The sequence below is a fragment of the Cottoperca gobio genome, chromosome 14 (genome assembly GCF_900634415.1).
Source record: "Cottoperca gobio chromosome 14, fCotGob3.1, whole genome shotgun sequence".
In the NCBI taxonomy this organism is placed as follows: Eukaryota; Metazoa; Chordata; class Actinopteri; order Perciformes; family Bovichtidae; genus Cottoperca; species Cottoperca gobio.
Window position 1 is genome coordinate 8,495,159 of NC_041368.1, and position 15,708 is coordinate 8,510,866.

Consider the following 15,708-nt stretch of genomic DNA (forward strand, 5'->3'; position numbering starts at 1 on the left):
TTTATGATAAAAAGTGTCAAATAAATGTAGTGGAGCAAAATGTAGTGTACAACAATTGCCTCTATAATGTATTGGAGTTAAATTATAAAGTAGCATTAAGTGGAAATATTCAAATAAAGTACGATGTCAAAGTAGGTCAAACAAATGGTCGGCTACTTCAGTACAGTACTTGAGCAAATGTACTTTGTTACATTCCAGCACTGCTTTCAGTAAAATGTAACTTGTGCACTCGGATTCACAGATAACGATTGGGTTTCCTAAATATAATATGACCTTAATCTTTGTAGCCTTTTCATCTGCTGTTGTATCAATTTATAGCCTAATGTTTCTAAAGGGAACGTATAACTAGTGTGTTGTAGCCTATAGTACATTATAGTGACTTTACTGTACTTTTGGACATTTCTATTGGTATTAATTTAATTGGGAATTGTAATATTCCTCCAGGGAGTCATATCCATTCATGCAATGTGTGTTTCAAGTGTATAGTTACTACCCAATTCCCATTTAGTTCCTTTTGTTTTCTATGTTGTTGTTTTTTTGTTCTCTATATTTGTATCATACAGTAGCAATGTTGTAATATTTATTCATTCATTCAAATAGGTCTACTTACTTATTCTTTTGTTTTTTTGCACAAGGAATACTTAAGTACATGTTGCTTTCTTCGAGCTGTAAAGATGATTCAAACAAATAAGAAATTATAAAGTAAGATCAGAATGCCGACTTTTTGTCATTAACCATTTTGGGTCTCCCATGTGCCTCCATGTGTCTCGTGGACACGGCGTTGGGTTGTGCCACAGATAAGTCAACATGTTGTAAAGCGACATTGTTTTCTATTTGTGCATCTGCTCAGCAACAAATTGAAGACTTGTTCATCAAAGCAGAAGGAAGCCGCTAATTGTTTGAGGGACATAATGGTGCGATCCACTGTTTCTAGGGGTTCCTGGTATCATGTCTCTTCTGGCAAAATGCAATGAAAGATGAAACCTGCCTGGAAAGCTGTTCGCTGGTTTATTTATAATTTAACGATCAATGCACTTTGGACTTTCTTTTTCAAATATCCCTTCATAAAAGGTTGTGCTTAAAATATAAATTATTAGATGTTTAGTAATACAGACACAAACGTCCAGTTACACAACTTGAAATAAAAGTTACTGAAAGCTGTAGACAAAGATAACATTTATCTCATGTGTCTCCTTTATCTCATATTGTAGATTGTGCTGTGATTAGGTATTAAATTGCTTTGACTTTGTGTGAATGTGCTAACCCTGTGCTAATAGTAGATTATTTCTAAATCTCTACCACGTTAGGTTGTGATGACTTTAGTTCAGGAGAAGTGAACTGTGAATAGACTTCATTAGCTGAAGGAAATGGACAACCCCTCTCTCCGTTAATGATTCATCTGCACAAAGAGCTTCAGAAGCTCAGGCCATTGTCCAGTGAACTCATTCGGCACCCTGGATATTTTAGGGAAAAGGACTTAAAATCTGCCTCTAGCTGCAGATTTACTGTTTCAAGTGTATTTAAAACACACACAGAAGTTCAGGAGGTAAGTTTGACTCTGTTATTTTCCATGTTTGATGTTTTGATTGTTTGACTTTTGGAGTTAAAAAGCACTAACTGTCTGTTTTATAGAAATCAGCCATGGTGAGTTTACTTTTTGGTTAAGGCTGTCAGTAATTTAAAACAAATTATAATATTATGGTCAATTACTTTGCTGATTTTGCTTTGCTAGAAAACATCATGTGTGTTTTTAATCAATTTTATTCGATTTGCAACAGGTAGGAATTGTGTGAATTGTAATTTTGGCTGCACAAAACAAAGACATCGGGGATATTGGATACTAAAGTTGGACACTCCATAATTATACGATTATATTCTAAAATACTTTTGTATGAAATGCATATTTTAATGCTTAATATGGTTTACATTAAAAAATAATGTCAAAAAGAAATTCAAATATATATTATATAGCTATGAGTAGAACTTGGTCAATATGGCAAACAGTGGCTCCTACAGCCGTTAGTTACTTCATTATCACAGCTCTGCTCCAGCATTTTTCCAGCAGTATTAGCCAGATGTAGTAGGCTTCTCTCCATGGTGACTGGGTTCACTGGCCACAGCATGGGACCGAGCACTCGCAGGAAGGAGGGTCATTAGAGTGTGACTTCACTCATGTAAATCCAGAATCTATTTCGGTTCAGGTGGATATTTCCAGCAGCAGGACTGGACTGGACTGTTAGTGAGGTGTGAAATGTTAAAATTAATTTCTTTTTAAAACATTACAAGAGCAGTCAATTCTTAAAAAAAACGTAAAATCTTCTTCATCCTAAAAATGCACGTAACTGCGTAGTCCTGCTAGAGTAAGTAATAATAGCCTCAGGTCATGTTGGCTTCTAACACCGTTCTGGACGCCTGTCCCTGTTTATTATGGGAAAGTGAGCTCAGGGAGTTTATCCACACTGCTACAGGACGAGAATGATGTTTATATCTTGTTGGATTATCAAGAACATTAAAAGCATCTTACTGCTACTGATTCATTTTCCACAAAAACAAAGTTTCCTTTCATACATGTGCGTTTATTTTTAATAAACTATATTGAATATCTGATGTGATTTCAGAACATTTGACTACAAAATCATAATATGTTTTTCCCTTTTTTCCTACAGTCAGACAATCTCAATAGTGCAAACATGAAAAACACAAAACAGCGCAGCAGGAAGATTGATGGGAGAAGATAATACTGAGAGTACCTTCACTCTGGGGAGTTATAGAAAATAATCCTACCCATTAGAACGACAAGAAAGATGAGACAGGTTCTGTATTACCTGATAGTGTTGGGGTCCAGTTATGTGATTTCAACCTATGGGCCCCATCAGAGAGCACAGATGACTGGTGACATTTTGCTCGGAGGTCTTTTCCCCATACACTTCGGAGTTGCGTCCAAAGACCAAGACCTCGCAGCTCGGCCCGAATCCACACAGTGTGTCAGGTAAAGTTTTGAAATGGGTTTAGATAATTTTACTGATTGACTGATCTCAACTGGTTTAAAATCCACGCCTTGTTTGATTTTACAGGTTCAATTTCCGTGGTTTCCGTTGGCTCCAGGCCATGATTTTTGCGATTGATGAGATAAACAACAGCAATGATCTCCTGCCCAACATCACCCTGGGCTACAGGATCTTTGACACATGCAACACAGTGTCAAAAGCCCTGGAAGCTACGCTTAGTTTTGTGGCCCAAAATAAGATTGACTCTCTGAATTTAGATGAATTTTGTAACTGCACTGATCACATCCCAGCAACCATTGCAGTAGTAGGAGCAGCTGGGTCCGCCGTCTCCACAGCAGTCGCAAACCTACTGGGTCTTTTTTATATTCCTCAGGTGAGTCCCACAATACTCCACCTTAGTCGTGGCTTTAAAACTGAGCAAATGTCACATGGCAACCCTGCATCCTGAAAATTTGCAGTGGATAAAACATATAATTGGAACAGTACTGCCTCCTGTATGATGTGTTTTATCAACAAAATGACAAAACCTTTACATGGAATACAGATAATTAAGCAGGACACATTGAAAACCTGATAAATTACCTGAAATCTTTACTGTTTCAGATCAGCTATGCTTCTTCTAGTCGCCTACTGAGCAACAAGAATCAGTACAAGTCCTTCATGAGAACCATTCCTACAGATGAGCACCAGGCCACAGCCATAGCAGACATCATTGAGTACTTTGAGTGGAACTGGGTCATTGCTGTGGCCTCAGATGACGACTATGGACGCCCGGGGATTGAAAAGTTTGAGAAGGAGATGGAGGAGCGAGACATCTGCATTCACCTAAATGAACTAATTTCTCAGTACTTTGAGGATCATGAAATTCAAGCTCTGGCTGACAGGATTGAGAACTCCACAGCTAAAGTCATTGTTGTGTTTGCCAGCGGCCCAGATATTGAGCCTTTAATCAAAGAAATGGTGAGGAGAAACATCACAGATCGTATCTGGTTAGCCAGTGAAGCGTGGGGTAGCTCCTCTCTTATTGCTAAACCAGAGTATCTTGATGTTGTGGCGGGGACTATTGGCTTTGCCCTAAAGGCGGGGCATATACTCGGCTTTAGAGAGTTCTTGCAACAAGTCCAACCAAAGAGAGACAGTCATAATGAATTTGTCAGAGAGTTTTGGGAAGAAACATTTAACTGTTATCTGGAAGACAGCCCGAGACAGCAAGAGAGTGAGAATGGCAGCACTAGTTTCAGGCCTTTGTGTACTGGTGAGGAAGACATTACGAGTGTTGAGACCCCGTACCTGGACTACACACACCTGCGTATCTCCTACAATGTGTATGTTGCAGTTTATTCCATTGCACAGGCTCTGCAGGACATACTCACCTGCACACAAGGAAACGGTCTCTTCGCCAACAATTCCTGTGCAGACATAAAAAAAATAGAAGCATGGCAGGTAAAATGTTGCACATTTACCCAAAACCAAAGCATTTAAATACCTAATCATTTACCATTTTAAAGCATCTAAATTTGTGGTTCTGCCTCGCAGGTCCTGAAGCAGCTCAGACATTTGAACTACACCAACAGTATGGGGGAAAAGATGCACTTTGATGAGAACGCAGACTTGGCAGCAAACTACACCATTATAAACTGGCACAGGTCTGCTGAGGATGGCTCTGTGGTGTTTGAGGAGGTTGGATACTACAACATGCACGTCAAGAGAGGAGCCACATTGTTCATTGACAAGACAAAGATTTTGTGGAATGGATACAGTTCTGAGGTCAGTCAAAGTGTTTCGTAGAGGATGTTCCCATTACAGTAATGTTTTCTGTTTTTCCCTGTCATTTGGTGTATTTTTCATTCTCCTGACAAGATCTACTTAATAATCTCAGCAAGGACAGAAAACATTGACACTTTTGCAAATGTACATTATTACATTATTACAATCAATGCAGGGCCCCGTTACCTTTTAATATTAAGGCGAAGATGATCTTAGACCGTGGAACTTACAATAGGATTTATATTTGCATTAAAGCTGCATCAACTGGATGTTTGTGTCCACTTGATGGCAGCAAAACTAGCTGTAAATACAGCATTGACATACTGTATTATCACCTCACCAGAAGGTATATGTTTGTATATGTGTTAATCCAGTCATGTGTGATTCATTTCAAAGTTGTATCTGTAAATTTGAAATGTTGGTGAATATTCAAACTTTCAACTTCCTTAATTATCATAGACCTCCATCGTATAATTCAGCCTGCAAAAAACAAAAGACACCCAGTTCAGGAGAAGCCGTGGTATTCTAAGGGTTAAGGTGCCGACTACGAACAACACAGTCCCTGGTTTGAATGTGACGGGGTCCTTTATTTGAATTGTATTACCCATCTCGCTTCTCACTTCCTTTTGTAGTAAAAGCATATAATGTCCCAAAAATAGTCCAGACTTTTCCAAACTCACAATTGTATATTAAACGCTACACCAATTAAAGTTGACCATACATTATAACTGTATGTTCTGCTCTTTCTCACCTTCACACCCTATAGGTGCCATTCTCTAATTGCAGTGAGGACTGTGAACCTGGTACAAGAAAGGGGATCATAGACAGTATGCCCACGTGCTGCTTTGAATGCACAGAGTGCTCAGATGGAGAGTACAGTAATCATAAAGGTATGGAGATACTAAACATCTACTAATCAATCAAATCAAATCAAACATCAATCTACTAATGTGACACCTGGCTAATGTTGCTGTTCTAATACATATTCATTTTTTATTCATACAGATGCCAGTGTTTGCATCAAGTGTCCATATAACTCTTGGTCCAATGGGAACCACACATTCTGCTTCCTGAAGGAAATTGAGTTTCTCTCCTGGACAGAACCATTCGGGATAGCTTTGGCCATATGTGCAGTACTGGGTGTGGTCTTCACAGCTTTTGTGATGGGAGTCTTTGTCAGATTTCGCAACACCCCAATAGTGAAGGCCACAAACCGAGAACTGTCCTACGTCCTTCTGTTCTCACTTATCTGTTGCTTCTCAAGCTCCCTCATCTTCATCGGAGAGCCACAGGATTGGACATGCCGTTTACGCCAACCTGCATTTGGTATCAGTTTTGTTCTCTGTATCTCCTGCATCCTTGTGAAAACTAACAGAGTACTTTTGGTATTTGAAGCCAAGATCCCTACAAGTCTCCATCGTAAATGGTGGGGATTAAACCTGCAGTTTCTGTTGGTGTTTCTGTGCACATTTGTCCAAGTCATGATATGTGTGGTGTGGCTTTACAACGCCCCTCCTTCCAGCTACAGGAATCACGACATTGATGAGATCATTTTTATCACCTGCAATGAGGGATCTGTGATGGCTCTTGGGTTTCTCATTGGCTACACATGCCTCCTTGCAGCTATATGTTTCTTCTTTGCATTCAAATCACGGAAACTTCCAGAAAACTTTACGGAGGCAAAGTTCATCACCTTCAGCATGCTCATATTCTTTATTGTTTGGATCTCTTTTATCCCTGCGTACTTTAGTACTTACGGCAAGTTTGTTTCAGCTGTGGAAGTCATTGCTATACTGGCATCCAGCTTTGGGATGCTGGCCTGTATCTTCTTCAACAAGATCTACATCATCCTCTTCAAACCCTCCAGTAACACTATTGAGGAGGTCCGATGCAGCACCGCAGCCCACGCTTTCAAAGTAGCTGCCAAAGCTACACTGAAACACAATACAGCTGCGAGAAAAAGGTCCGGCAGCATTGGTGGATCTTCTGCCTCGAGTCCGTCCTCATCCATCAGCCTCAAGACCAACGGCAATGACAGCGACCCAACTTCAGGGAAGCACAAACCAAGGATGAGCTTTGGCAGTGGAACAGTTACTCTGTCCTTGAGCTTCGAGGAGTCGAGGAGGAGCTCTCTCATGTGATAGCAGTGTGGATGTGTCAAACATCAGCTTCGTCAATCCCAATAATAGGCTCACACGTAAACCTTTTCATCTTATCATTGTCTTTTTCCCCCATCTTCTTTTTTACATTTTGGCAGAAAGATGTCCAACTAATATACTGTACTGTACCTGAATCCTGTGACTCTTATTATTTTCAGCAACACCCTGATGTACACTAAGCCTATTAATGATAATACAAGATTTTGTACAATTAAAAACATTACATTAGATCCTTATGATGTTGCTTTTTTTCTTTTCTTTGGGGACCTTATATCTTATTAAGATTAGTGAACTCTTTCTGTATTTCTATCTATCTATCTATCTATCTATCTATCTATCTATCTATCTATCTATCTATCTATCTATCTATCTATCTATCTATCTATCTATCTATCTATATATATATATATATATGTATAAATATATATTAAAAAAAATATCTATATATATATATCTATATATATATATATATCTATATATATATCTATATATATATATCTATATATATATAGATAGATAGATATATGTATAAATATATATATATAAAAAAAAATCTATATAGATATATATATATATCTATATATATGTATAAATATATATAAAATCTATATATATATATAAATATAAATATCGATCTATCGTTCTACAATATTGTAATAAACTGGTAATAGTAAGAGTAAATCAAAGCTGACTCTAACTGACTAAAGACTGAGTAGGTAGCACACAGCACAAAGACCTGACTGGTAACATGGAACAACATTTGGCCAGAGAACAACTCAGGCTCTTTGTAATTGGATAAACGAGACTAGAGGATGTATGAGTCACACTGTAAATACACAATTACAGGATGTCAACAAAATGTTCCATACTTTGTAATTATGTTGTATTATGGTCAATCACAAGAAAACAAAAGAAACGGAAGTATAGTTTCTCAACATGGCATTGTCAAACCCATGCTACCGTATTCAGGGTTTATTTGGGCACTACAAAGTGTGAGATAAATTAGATTTATTTTGTTTGGCTTAATAAAGGAAGCATCACTGCTGTCATCACAGTTTCACAAACTAAACCACAACATCAAGTTTCCCCTCTTATGTAATAGAAAAGTTGGAATTTCTTTGGGTATTCTGTATTATTTCTACATTAACTCTAATGTTAAAAATGATAAATGATGTTACACACCCACAACAAGCTAAATTGTGGATCTTGTAAAACTGTAATGACTTGAATTTCTTTGAAGCATGATGACATTGTATTAACTATAAAAAACATGAACCAATTAAGAAATGATCTCAGAAAATTGATCTGGATGAAAGAAAAGCCCTGACTGAAACCAAACAATGAACGTGCTGATGGAGGTCTTCAGGACATTTTGGTGCAGATCTTTCGGGGGAACTTTCTCTGCTTGCAGCTTGCAAGTGTCTGACAACTGCAAACAGTGCAGGTCTATCTCACATGTTAATGTCATTCTCGCATCAGGCCTACACTACACAGTCATGTCCTCACAGTATGGAGGAGGGAGGGAGGAGGGAGGAGCAGCTCAGGGAAGCACTGTTTATTCGGATCCACTCGGCCTCAGTGTCAAGTGTGAAGAAACTGTAACTATTTTGAAGAGTAGAAACGACACATGGCATAATAAAATAATACACATATTTATTATAACAAAATAAAAAAGGCCATAACACTACTATAGCAAAATTAAATTATAATTTTAAACACAGGACTTTTACTTGTTATGTATAGTTTTACTTTTGCTCACTTTTGATTTGATTACTTATCTTTTTCACATAAATAGCAAATGAAGGCTCCTGTAATGAGAGTTGAGAAGAGAAATACTGATATATAGTGTTCGTCCATGCTCTGCAAATATCCCTTAAAACCTTTCGGGACCTTCTATGGTTAAATGTATAAATGTGAGTAAAGGCTAGCCAAAGTTCAAACATTTATAGCTCAACAACGCCACCTTGGGAAATACACCGAAGGAAATATTCCTTAAGAAAAATCTGTAGCAAAATCTACCACATGCAAGTGAGGAAGAGTCCAGTCTTAACCATCAGCCCAACAGTCAAACCACAAAAAAACAATAGCATTACAATAAACCAAAAGGTAATCTCGAGTGAAATGAAAAGCAGAACATTACAATAGTAATTGAAGAAAAGTACTAATAATCAAATGAACTCACTATAGAGTGTTATATTGTATATTGTATAGTAATAGTAAGATTTATGTATCCCACTGTTCTGTTTATTTATTGGACATGTTAGAATTTTAGCCTCTTTCCAAACATAAGCTCTCAGCAGTAGAAGGACACAAGAGAAAAAGTAGGTAAAAAGGCATTTGAGGAGTGCAAGACCACCCACATCGCTCAACAGGAGGATGACATGCTTGCTGACACATCCAGTATAATGACTGACCTGAAGCAGGCTGAGGAGCAGCTGCACCACCTCCTCTGTTGGCAGGAGGACAAGACCTTTATCCTCAGAGCCAGTGTAGCCCAGCAGAGAGACCAGCATGTTGTCTGTTTGATCTGCAGGGTGGGATGAGACAGATATTGGACAAAATGACCAGGAAGGATTGCATAGTGGGAATGTTTGTTACAGCCACGGTCCTGGCTAAGAGAGAGAACGTCTATTTCCAACAAGGCATCTGACAAAGTCGTGCAATTATTGACATAAAGAACCTGGACACACTCACACAACTGTACACACCATTATTCCATAACTCAATATCAAATTACTCACCCTACTTACTTCACTTACTTACTTTATATATTACTTCACCCTTTTAATTGAATAAATTAAGCAGTGCTTTCATTTCTATTCCTGTAAAGAATTAAAGAGAAAGCTAGATTAAATTAACAAAATTGAAGAAAGACTATTAAATACTGCATTGTACCTGTATTTGTACATACTGATGAATTCAGTTCAGAATCCCTATTACTGTTCAAATATTATAGCTATGCCGTATTTGGTTTCCATATTAACCCACATCGAGTAGATTATGTGCTTAGCCCTGACATTGATTAAAGGCTTTTCAGTTACATGTAGCAAATGGATACTAATTCTAGTCAAGTATCTATCTATCTAATAGTGATTGAAATAAAAGTAAAATATTGTAAAAACTGAACATCTTTGCAAAATATTATGTAAATCAAAGTTAAGTCAAATGTTACCAGAAGCGACGACCATTATTTTGAAACCCACACAACGGTTCAATGCAAAACATGCAGCATGCGTTGAGTTTATGTTTGAGCTTCACCAAGTCACCAACAATCAGCAATGACTTCCTGTTTGTTGATTCTGCCTTCAAAATAAAAGCAATTTAAAGGCTGCAGTGTGTGAATCTCACGGTCATCAACAGAGTAATACCATAAATACATCTTGAGGTAACCTATCTGCGGAATATGGAGCACATTATAGAAAGACTATTTTGAGGATTTTAGTTGTCAGCGCAAATGAATCACATACCAAAAATGCAAAACAGACACCTGACCTCTTTATAGCACCAGATCCTTTTTTCTCTTAAATATTCTATATGCATATGTATTTTCCAGCACTTCAGTGCGAAAGCTTTTAGTTTGAAATACACCCAGATATTGAGTATTTATGTTGCTATGACACACTGTTGTCGTTTGCTCCAGGGTTGATAACCAGAGAGTCAGCTTGTGTCTAAGGTAAGATGCGCGAACGAAACCAGTAACTTGTTATCTTTAACGTTATATCAGGAAATAGCAGCAGCTTAACTTCTTCGTTTCACTGAAATACGGCCATACTATGTTCGGGCTCATGTGTGCGACTGTTAGCTTAATGCTAGTGTTCAACTTTTGCAGCACTTTACAGTAACTAAAGCGTTACATCCGCACTCGTCAGCTAGCTAACAGCGACGCTAACTCTGCACATTGAGCTCACCTGGGCACAGCTGCAGCTCCAGGTCTCGGAACAAATTTGAGCTTTTACTTTTATAAAAACATGGACCGTATTCTGGAGAAAAAAACGCTGTCAGCGATGTAAAAGGTAACGTTAGTGTCCTGCACAGTCTTTACATGATAACTGTAGATATCATGGTGTTTCACAGAGCTAGCAGACGTTAGCTTGTAACTGTCAAATTAACGCCAACTAACAAAGGGTAACAGATGTTGTGAGAGAAAAAACTAATGTCAAAGCTTTACTCTTTAATACGTTGTACTTGACAATGAACATAGTAGTTTATGTGTCCATGGTCACAGTTCTGTTGAATAACCAGGGGAGTGTTGCCTTGCTGTATTATATTGCTATCATGTTGTATTACATTGTATTTGTTAGTGTTGAAATCCATGGCCAACAATTAAGATTTTGTTTTATAACTACACTGAATATCTTGGTTTTGAACTGCTGGTTAGACACTACAAGTCATTTGAGGAGGTAAATGATTAGTCAATGAAATAATCGAAAGTTTAATCAATAATGAAAATAATAGTTCGATATTTGATAGAAGTAACCAAATATAATACCAGGGCTGCCACTATAGTAACCCTGATCAAGGTAATGTAATACAATACAAGGTGAGGCTCTGCAATGTGATACTAAACGTAGTCAAGGGGAACAGCTATAAAGGTTAGTGCAGGTGTAAAATTACCATTACTCTTTCAGTAATGTGTAAAAGAATAAATGAACACAAAAGAAAAACAAGGAACTTGAACACCGTATCTTTGTTTCCTAAGGTAACAGGTATTTTTTGTTGTATGAAAACTGGAGTGATGCCGAGATGTACTGTAGATATCTATTGATAACTAGAACCTGCCCTGTCCAGGTGTAGTTTTGCATGAGAAGACGTGTATTAGAGTGTAATGATGCAAAAATTGCCTGTTCCTGTCAGTAACACACTTTCTCTCGAAATCATTCTACAGTCGTCGGCGATCTCAGGTTTTTGGCCTCACCCCCTGAAACTGGATTTTGAGGGATCAACGATGGATTTTCACCAATAAGTTGTCCTTACTTCACAGTGATCATACACTTGATTACCTGCATAGTTCTGCTACATGTTTCATCGCCATGGGATGACTCAGTATTTTTGCTGAAATGTCCTCCACCGAGGAAACATCTTAAACTAGAAGTAACATCATCTACAGTTACCACTTTTTACTGTTTCACATCAGCGCAGTCACACAGCCATGGGCTTCTGTGCACCTGTGTGCAAAATTTTGCGGAGGGGGAAATATTTTGTACTGCTCCTCGTCTCGCTGTCCGTGCTCGCATGGATTGCAACTCTTTCAGGTGAAACGGTGAAATCCGATCAGGTTTCATTCTCACCACAAACTCTTGTCAAAGAAGACAGTTTAAGGGATAAACTCAACACTTGGACAGCGGCACCCGATCGCTTAAATACTCCACCACCAAAGGTCGAATGTCCTCAGGAGTCACCATTGCTACGTAAGTATACACGGAAGTGCAGGTTAAAGATGTGGCAAACTCACTGTGTTTATTTAGCTTTGTTTTCTCAGACGTAGTTTAAATCTATCGGCTTATGTTGCCCTCTTGCTAAATAGGAATGATGTGTTTGTACTCTGTGTTATGTTTCTTTCTGTATGTGCTCTACCTTTACACTGACCACATGTCAATCATTACGACTACAACCGACTTGCACATTGTGCTATGCATGATTATAGATGCTTTTGGATATGAACCTACAATTTAGGTATTTTCCACCCCTTGTGTTTTTCGGCATTATAATACTTGAAACACTTGTGAATTGCATTTTGTAGATGCTATATGTTGTCGGTCTTGTATAGGTTTAAAAAGGGAGCAAAATAATATAGAAATGGGACATTTACTGTGTTATGAATCACATGAAACAGAATGATCACTGAGATTCAGATCTCTGGTCGTCCACAGAGGGAGCTGTGAAGCTGTCCTTTGAATCCTCTCTGAAACTGAAGGATGTGGAGAGCGACAACAAAGGAGTGACTGAAGGCCAGTACGAGCCCTCAGACTGTACTGCGAGGCAGAGCGTAGCGATCCTCATCCCTCATCGCAGCAGAGAGAGACACCTCCTCTACCTCTTGCACCACCTGCACCCCTTTCTGCAGAGGCAGCAGCTACACTACGCCATTTATGTCATCCAGCAGGTATCCACGCAGCACAGCATGCATCATGTTTTGTTTCACGCAGTTTTCATATGAGATCAATTCATGTTTAGGGTTCATGCTTTGTAGAACTGAGAGTTTTGGAAATCAGGAAACTGCACAGTTGTAAGAATTCATTTTTTGATATGTGTTTTTGATGTTAGTAAGTTATTCAGTTTAAGTAGTTGAAATTCAAGTTTACACCTGAAATAATCTTAATTTAGCTAAAATTCCTCATCAAATTCCTCGTCATTGTATATCAGCTGATTCTTTGAAAACTGTGATAGTCAGCCCCAATTATGTGCTGTCGATCAAAAAGAAAGAAATATAGAATGCGAGTATGACCAAATTCGTCTCACTCTGTGAAAAATAGAACAACTTTGAATGAATAATTTCAGATAAATATTATGTAAAATTAGACTCCATGTAAGCCACAACTCGTGTTCAGTTATGCACAAAAATAATGAAGCTGAAAACAAAGAAACTAGTGAGGCAAAACCGTTTCACATGCCTAAGGCAAATCATCTGTAAGCAAATAATGTTCTGAGTACTTCCAGAAGAAACGGTAATTATCACCAACTAGAAGACATAAGGTTATAATACAAATGTGTTAAAAATAGAGACATGTAAATCAACAATGTGTCAGCACTGGTTACATTATTATCTTATTATTTGCATGCAAATATGTGTTTAGACACATGTGTACAGCCATGTTTTTATATAGAATAGTTTATTTTTCATAGTCAATTGTATGAAATGCTTTGTAATGTTTTGGTTACGTGACCGTCTGGCTCCGTACTGACGCATTTCATGGTTGTCACTTGTAAGAAGCAACCAGAATAAACCAGATTAAATTCACATGCTAAGCAGTTTATTTTCCTAAAACAGCCTGAATGTCCTGACGCCACTCACAACTAGCATTAAATACATTTCTGAGCTGCGGCTGTTGTGTAATCCTACCTAATGACAACAATCTTTTTGGGGATAAAGCATAATGACGCATCAGATTCAACAGAAGAGCACCTACACTAAACTTTGAACTGAACATCAGCAGATTGTGATTTTTACTGTGCTTTCTGTTCTTTTAAAGGCTGGTGATGAAACTTTTAACCGTGCAAAGTTACTCAATGTCGGGTATTTGGAGGCTCTCAAGGACTACAGTTGGGACTGCTTCATCTTCCATGATGTGGACCTGGTTCCGGAAAATGATCACAATTTATATCTCTGTGACAAGCAGCCCAAACACTTGGTGGTGGGCCGCAACGCCACGGGCTACAAGTAAGTACACGACTAAGGGTACATTTTACTGTAAGTCAGCGCTGTTAAACTTCATGTTTCCCATGTGAGTGCACAACACAATATTAACAGACTGCAGTCTCCTCAGGCCTGATCTTATCTTGAAAGCTCTGATATCATCTTCAAATGAAGAACTGTCATCTTTCTGCATATTCTTCCACTCCCAGGCTGCGCTACAAAGGCTACTTTGGAGGAGTCACAGCTATGACCAAAGACCAGTTTTTTAAAGTGAACGGATTCTCAAACACTTACTGGGGTTGGGGCGGAGAAGATGATGACCTTCGCATCAGGTGAGACAGAAACAAGTGAAAACTGTTTTAAGTGTTTCTTTTTGCTTTAGTTTATTCCGTCATTGATTCACTGACACATGTGGGTCTGCTGTCTTGCGCAGGGTTGAGCTGCAGAAGATGAAGATAGTGCGTCCGCCCGCTGATGTAGCTCGCTACACCATGGTGTTTCACAAACGGGACAGTGGCAATGAAATAAACAAAGACAGGTCAGTTAATGTAGAAATGGGGATGAGGTGTTATGCTTGTGGCAGCATAATATTGATTAACTAAATGTATGCATTTTATTGTGCTGCAAATGTAAAGTCTTCTTTGAACTATTTTTTTGCTTCCCAGGATGAAATTGTTAGGACGAACGCCGCAGGTATGGAAAAAGGACGGACTCAACAGCTGCTCATATGAGACTATGTCGGTAGAGAGGCTTTCTCTTTATGTGAATGTCACTGTGAACATTGGTAAGCCACAGAGTTGAGACTTGAGACGGGAAGCCCTGCTGTGACCAAAAGATATTCAATTATATATTTTCTACAGTATGTTTAGGTAAGAGTGCAGAAAGGCTACTACGCGTGTACAAGACGTCATACTAAGCTCACAAAAGCCACATTTCTAGAATTAAGTTCAGCTGGTAACGACATTTTTGCATATCATGCTGCCTTTATTTTCATATTGTTACCAGTCTATTAAAAACAAAAGTAATGATTGGCTTTAGCCAAATAAAGAAGTTGATAGAATTCATCGGCCAGACTTCAACTAAATTATGCATATGCCTCATTATTTGCCTACATGATATAGTACAGCATTTGTATATAAAACGTGCAACACATGTGCAACGTGCGCTTCATTCTGTTGCTGCATTGACTCTTTTTAAAGCCCCTATAGACACAGGCATTACTCTTTTTGCCCAATTAGACCATGTCTCAGGACTTTGGGAGGCACAGACTGATTGATTTATCCCTTTTGTTTTTAGACTATGATCAATGAAAATAATCTTTATTATCATAATAAAAATGAATTAGGAATTCACCTAAATATATATTATATTTATTATTCATGAAATGTGAAATAACAGTAACAACATTGTTTTAGGTTAA

The 15,708-nt window shown here is 38.2% G+C and overlaps 2 protein-coding genes across 3 annotated transcripts; both read left to right on the top strand.

The window, feature by feature from the left end:
- The first annotated feature begins 2,804 nt into the window (after nucleotides 1–2,804).
- casr (calcium-sensing receptor) lies at nucleotides 2,805–6,916 on the top strand. The gene is made up of 6 exons (XM_029448344.1): nucleotides 2,805–2,989; nucleotides 3,075–3,381; nucleotides 3,612–4,451; nucleotides 4,545–4,775; nucleotides 5,542–5,665; nucleotides 5,781–6,916. The coding sequence occupies exons 1-6, from the start codon at nucleotides 2,805–2,807 to the stop codon at nucleotides 6,914–6,916; spliced, it is 2,823 nt and encodes a 940-aa protein (XP_029304204.1).
- A 3,599-nt stretch (nucleotides 6,917–10,515) lies between these two features.
- Nucleotides 10,516–15,708, top strand: b4galt4 (UDP-Gal:betaGlcNAc beta 1,4- galactosyltransferase, polypeptide 4). Of its 2 annotated transcripts, none has more exons than XM_029448218.1 (7): nucleotides 10,516–10,607; nucleotides 11,820–12,342; nucleotides 12,805–13,037; nucleotides 14,125–14,312; nucleotides 14,498–14,620; nucleotides 14,722–14,826; nucleotides 14,954–15,708. In XM_029448218.1, exons 2-7 carry the CDS (start codon nucleotides 12,084–12,086, stop codon nucleotides 15,087–15,089), a joined length of 1,044 nt encoding a protein of 347 aa, XP_029304078.1. In that variant the 5' UTR covers nucleotides 10,516–10,607; nucleotides 11,820–12,083; the 3' UTR covers nucleotides 15,090–15,708. The 2 variants fall into 2 exon arrangements, with proteins under 2 accessions (XP_029304078.1, XP_029304079.1); XM_029448219.1 differs by lacking the exon at nucleotides 10,516–10,607 and adding an exon at nucleotides 10,633–10,947.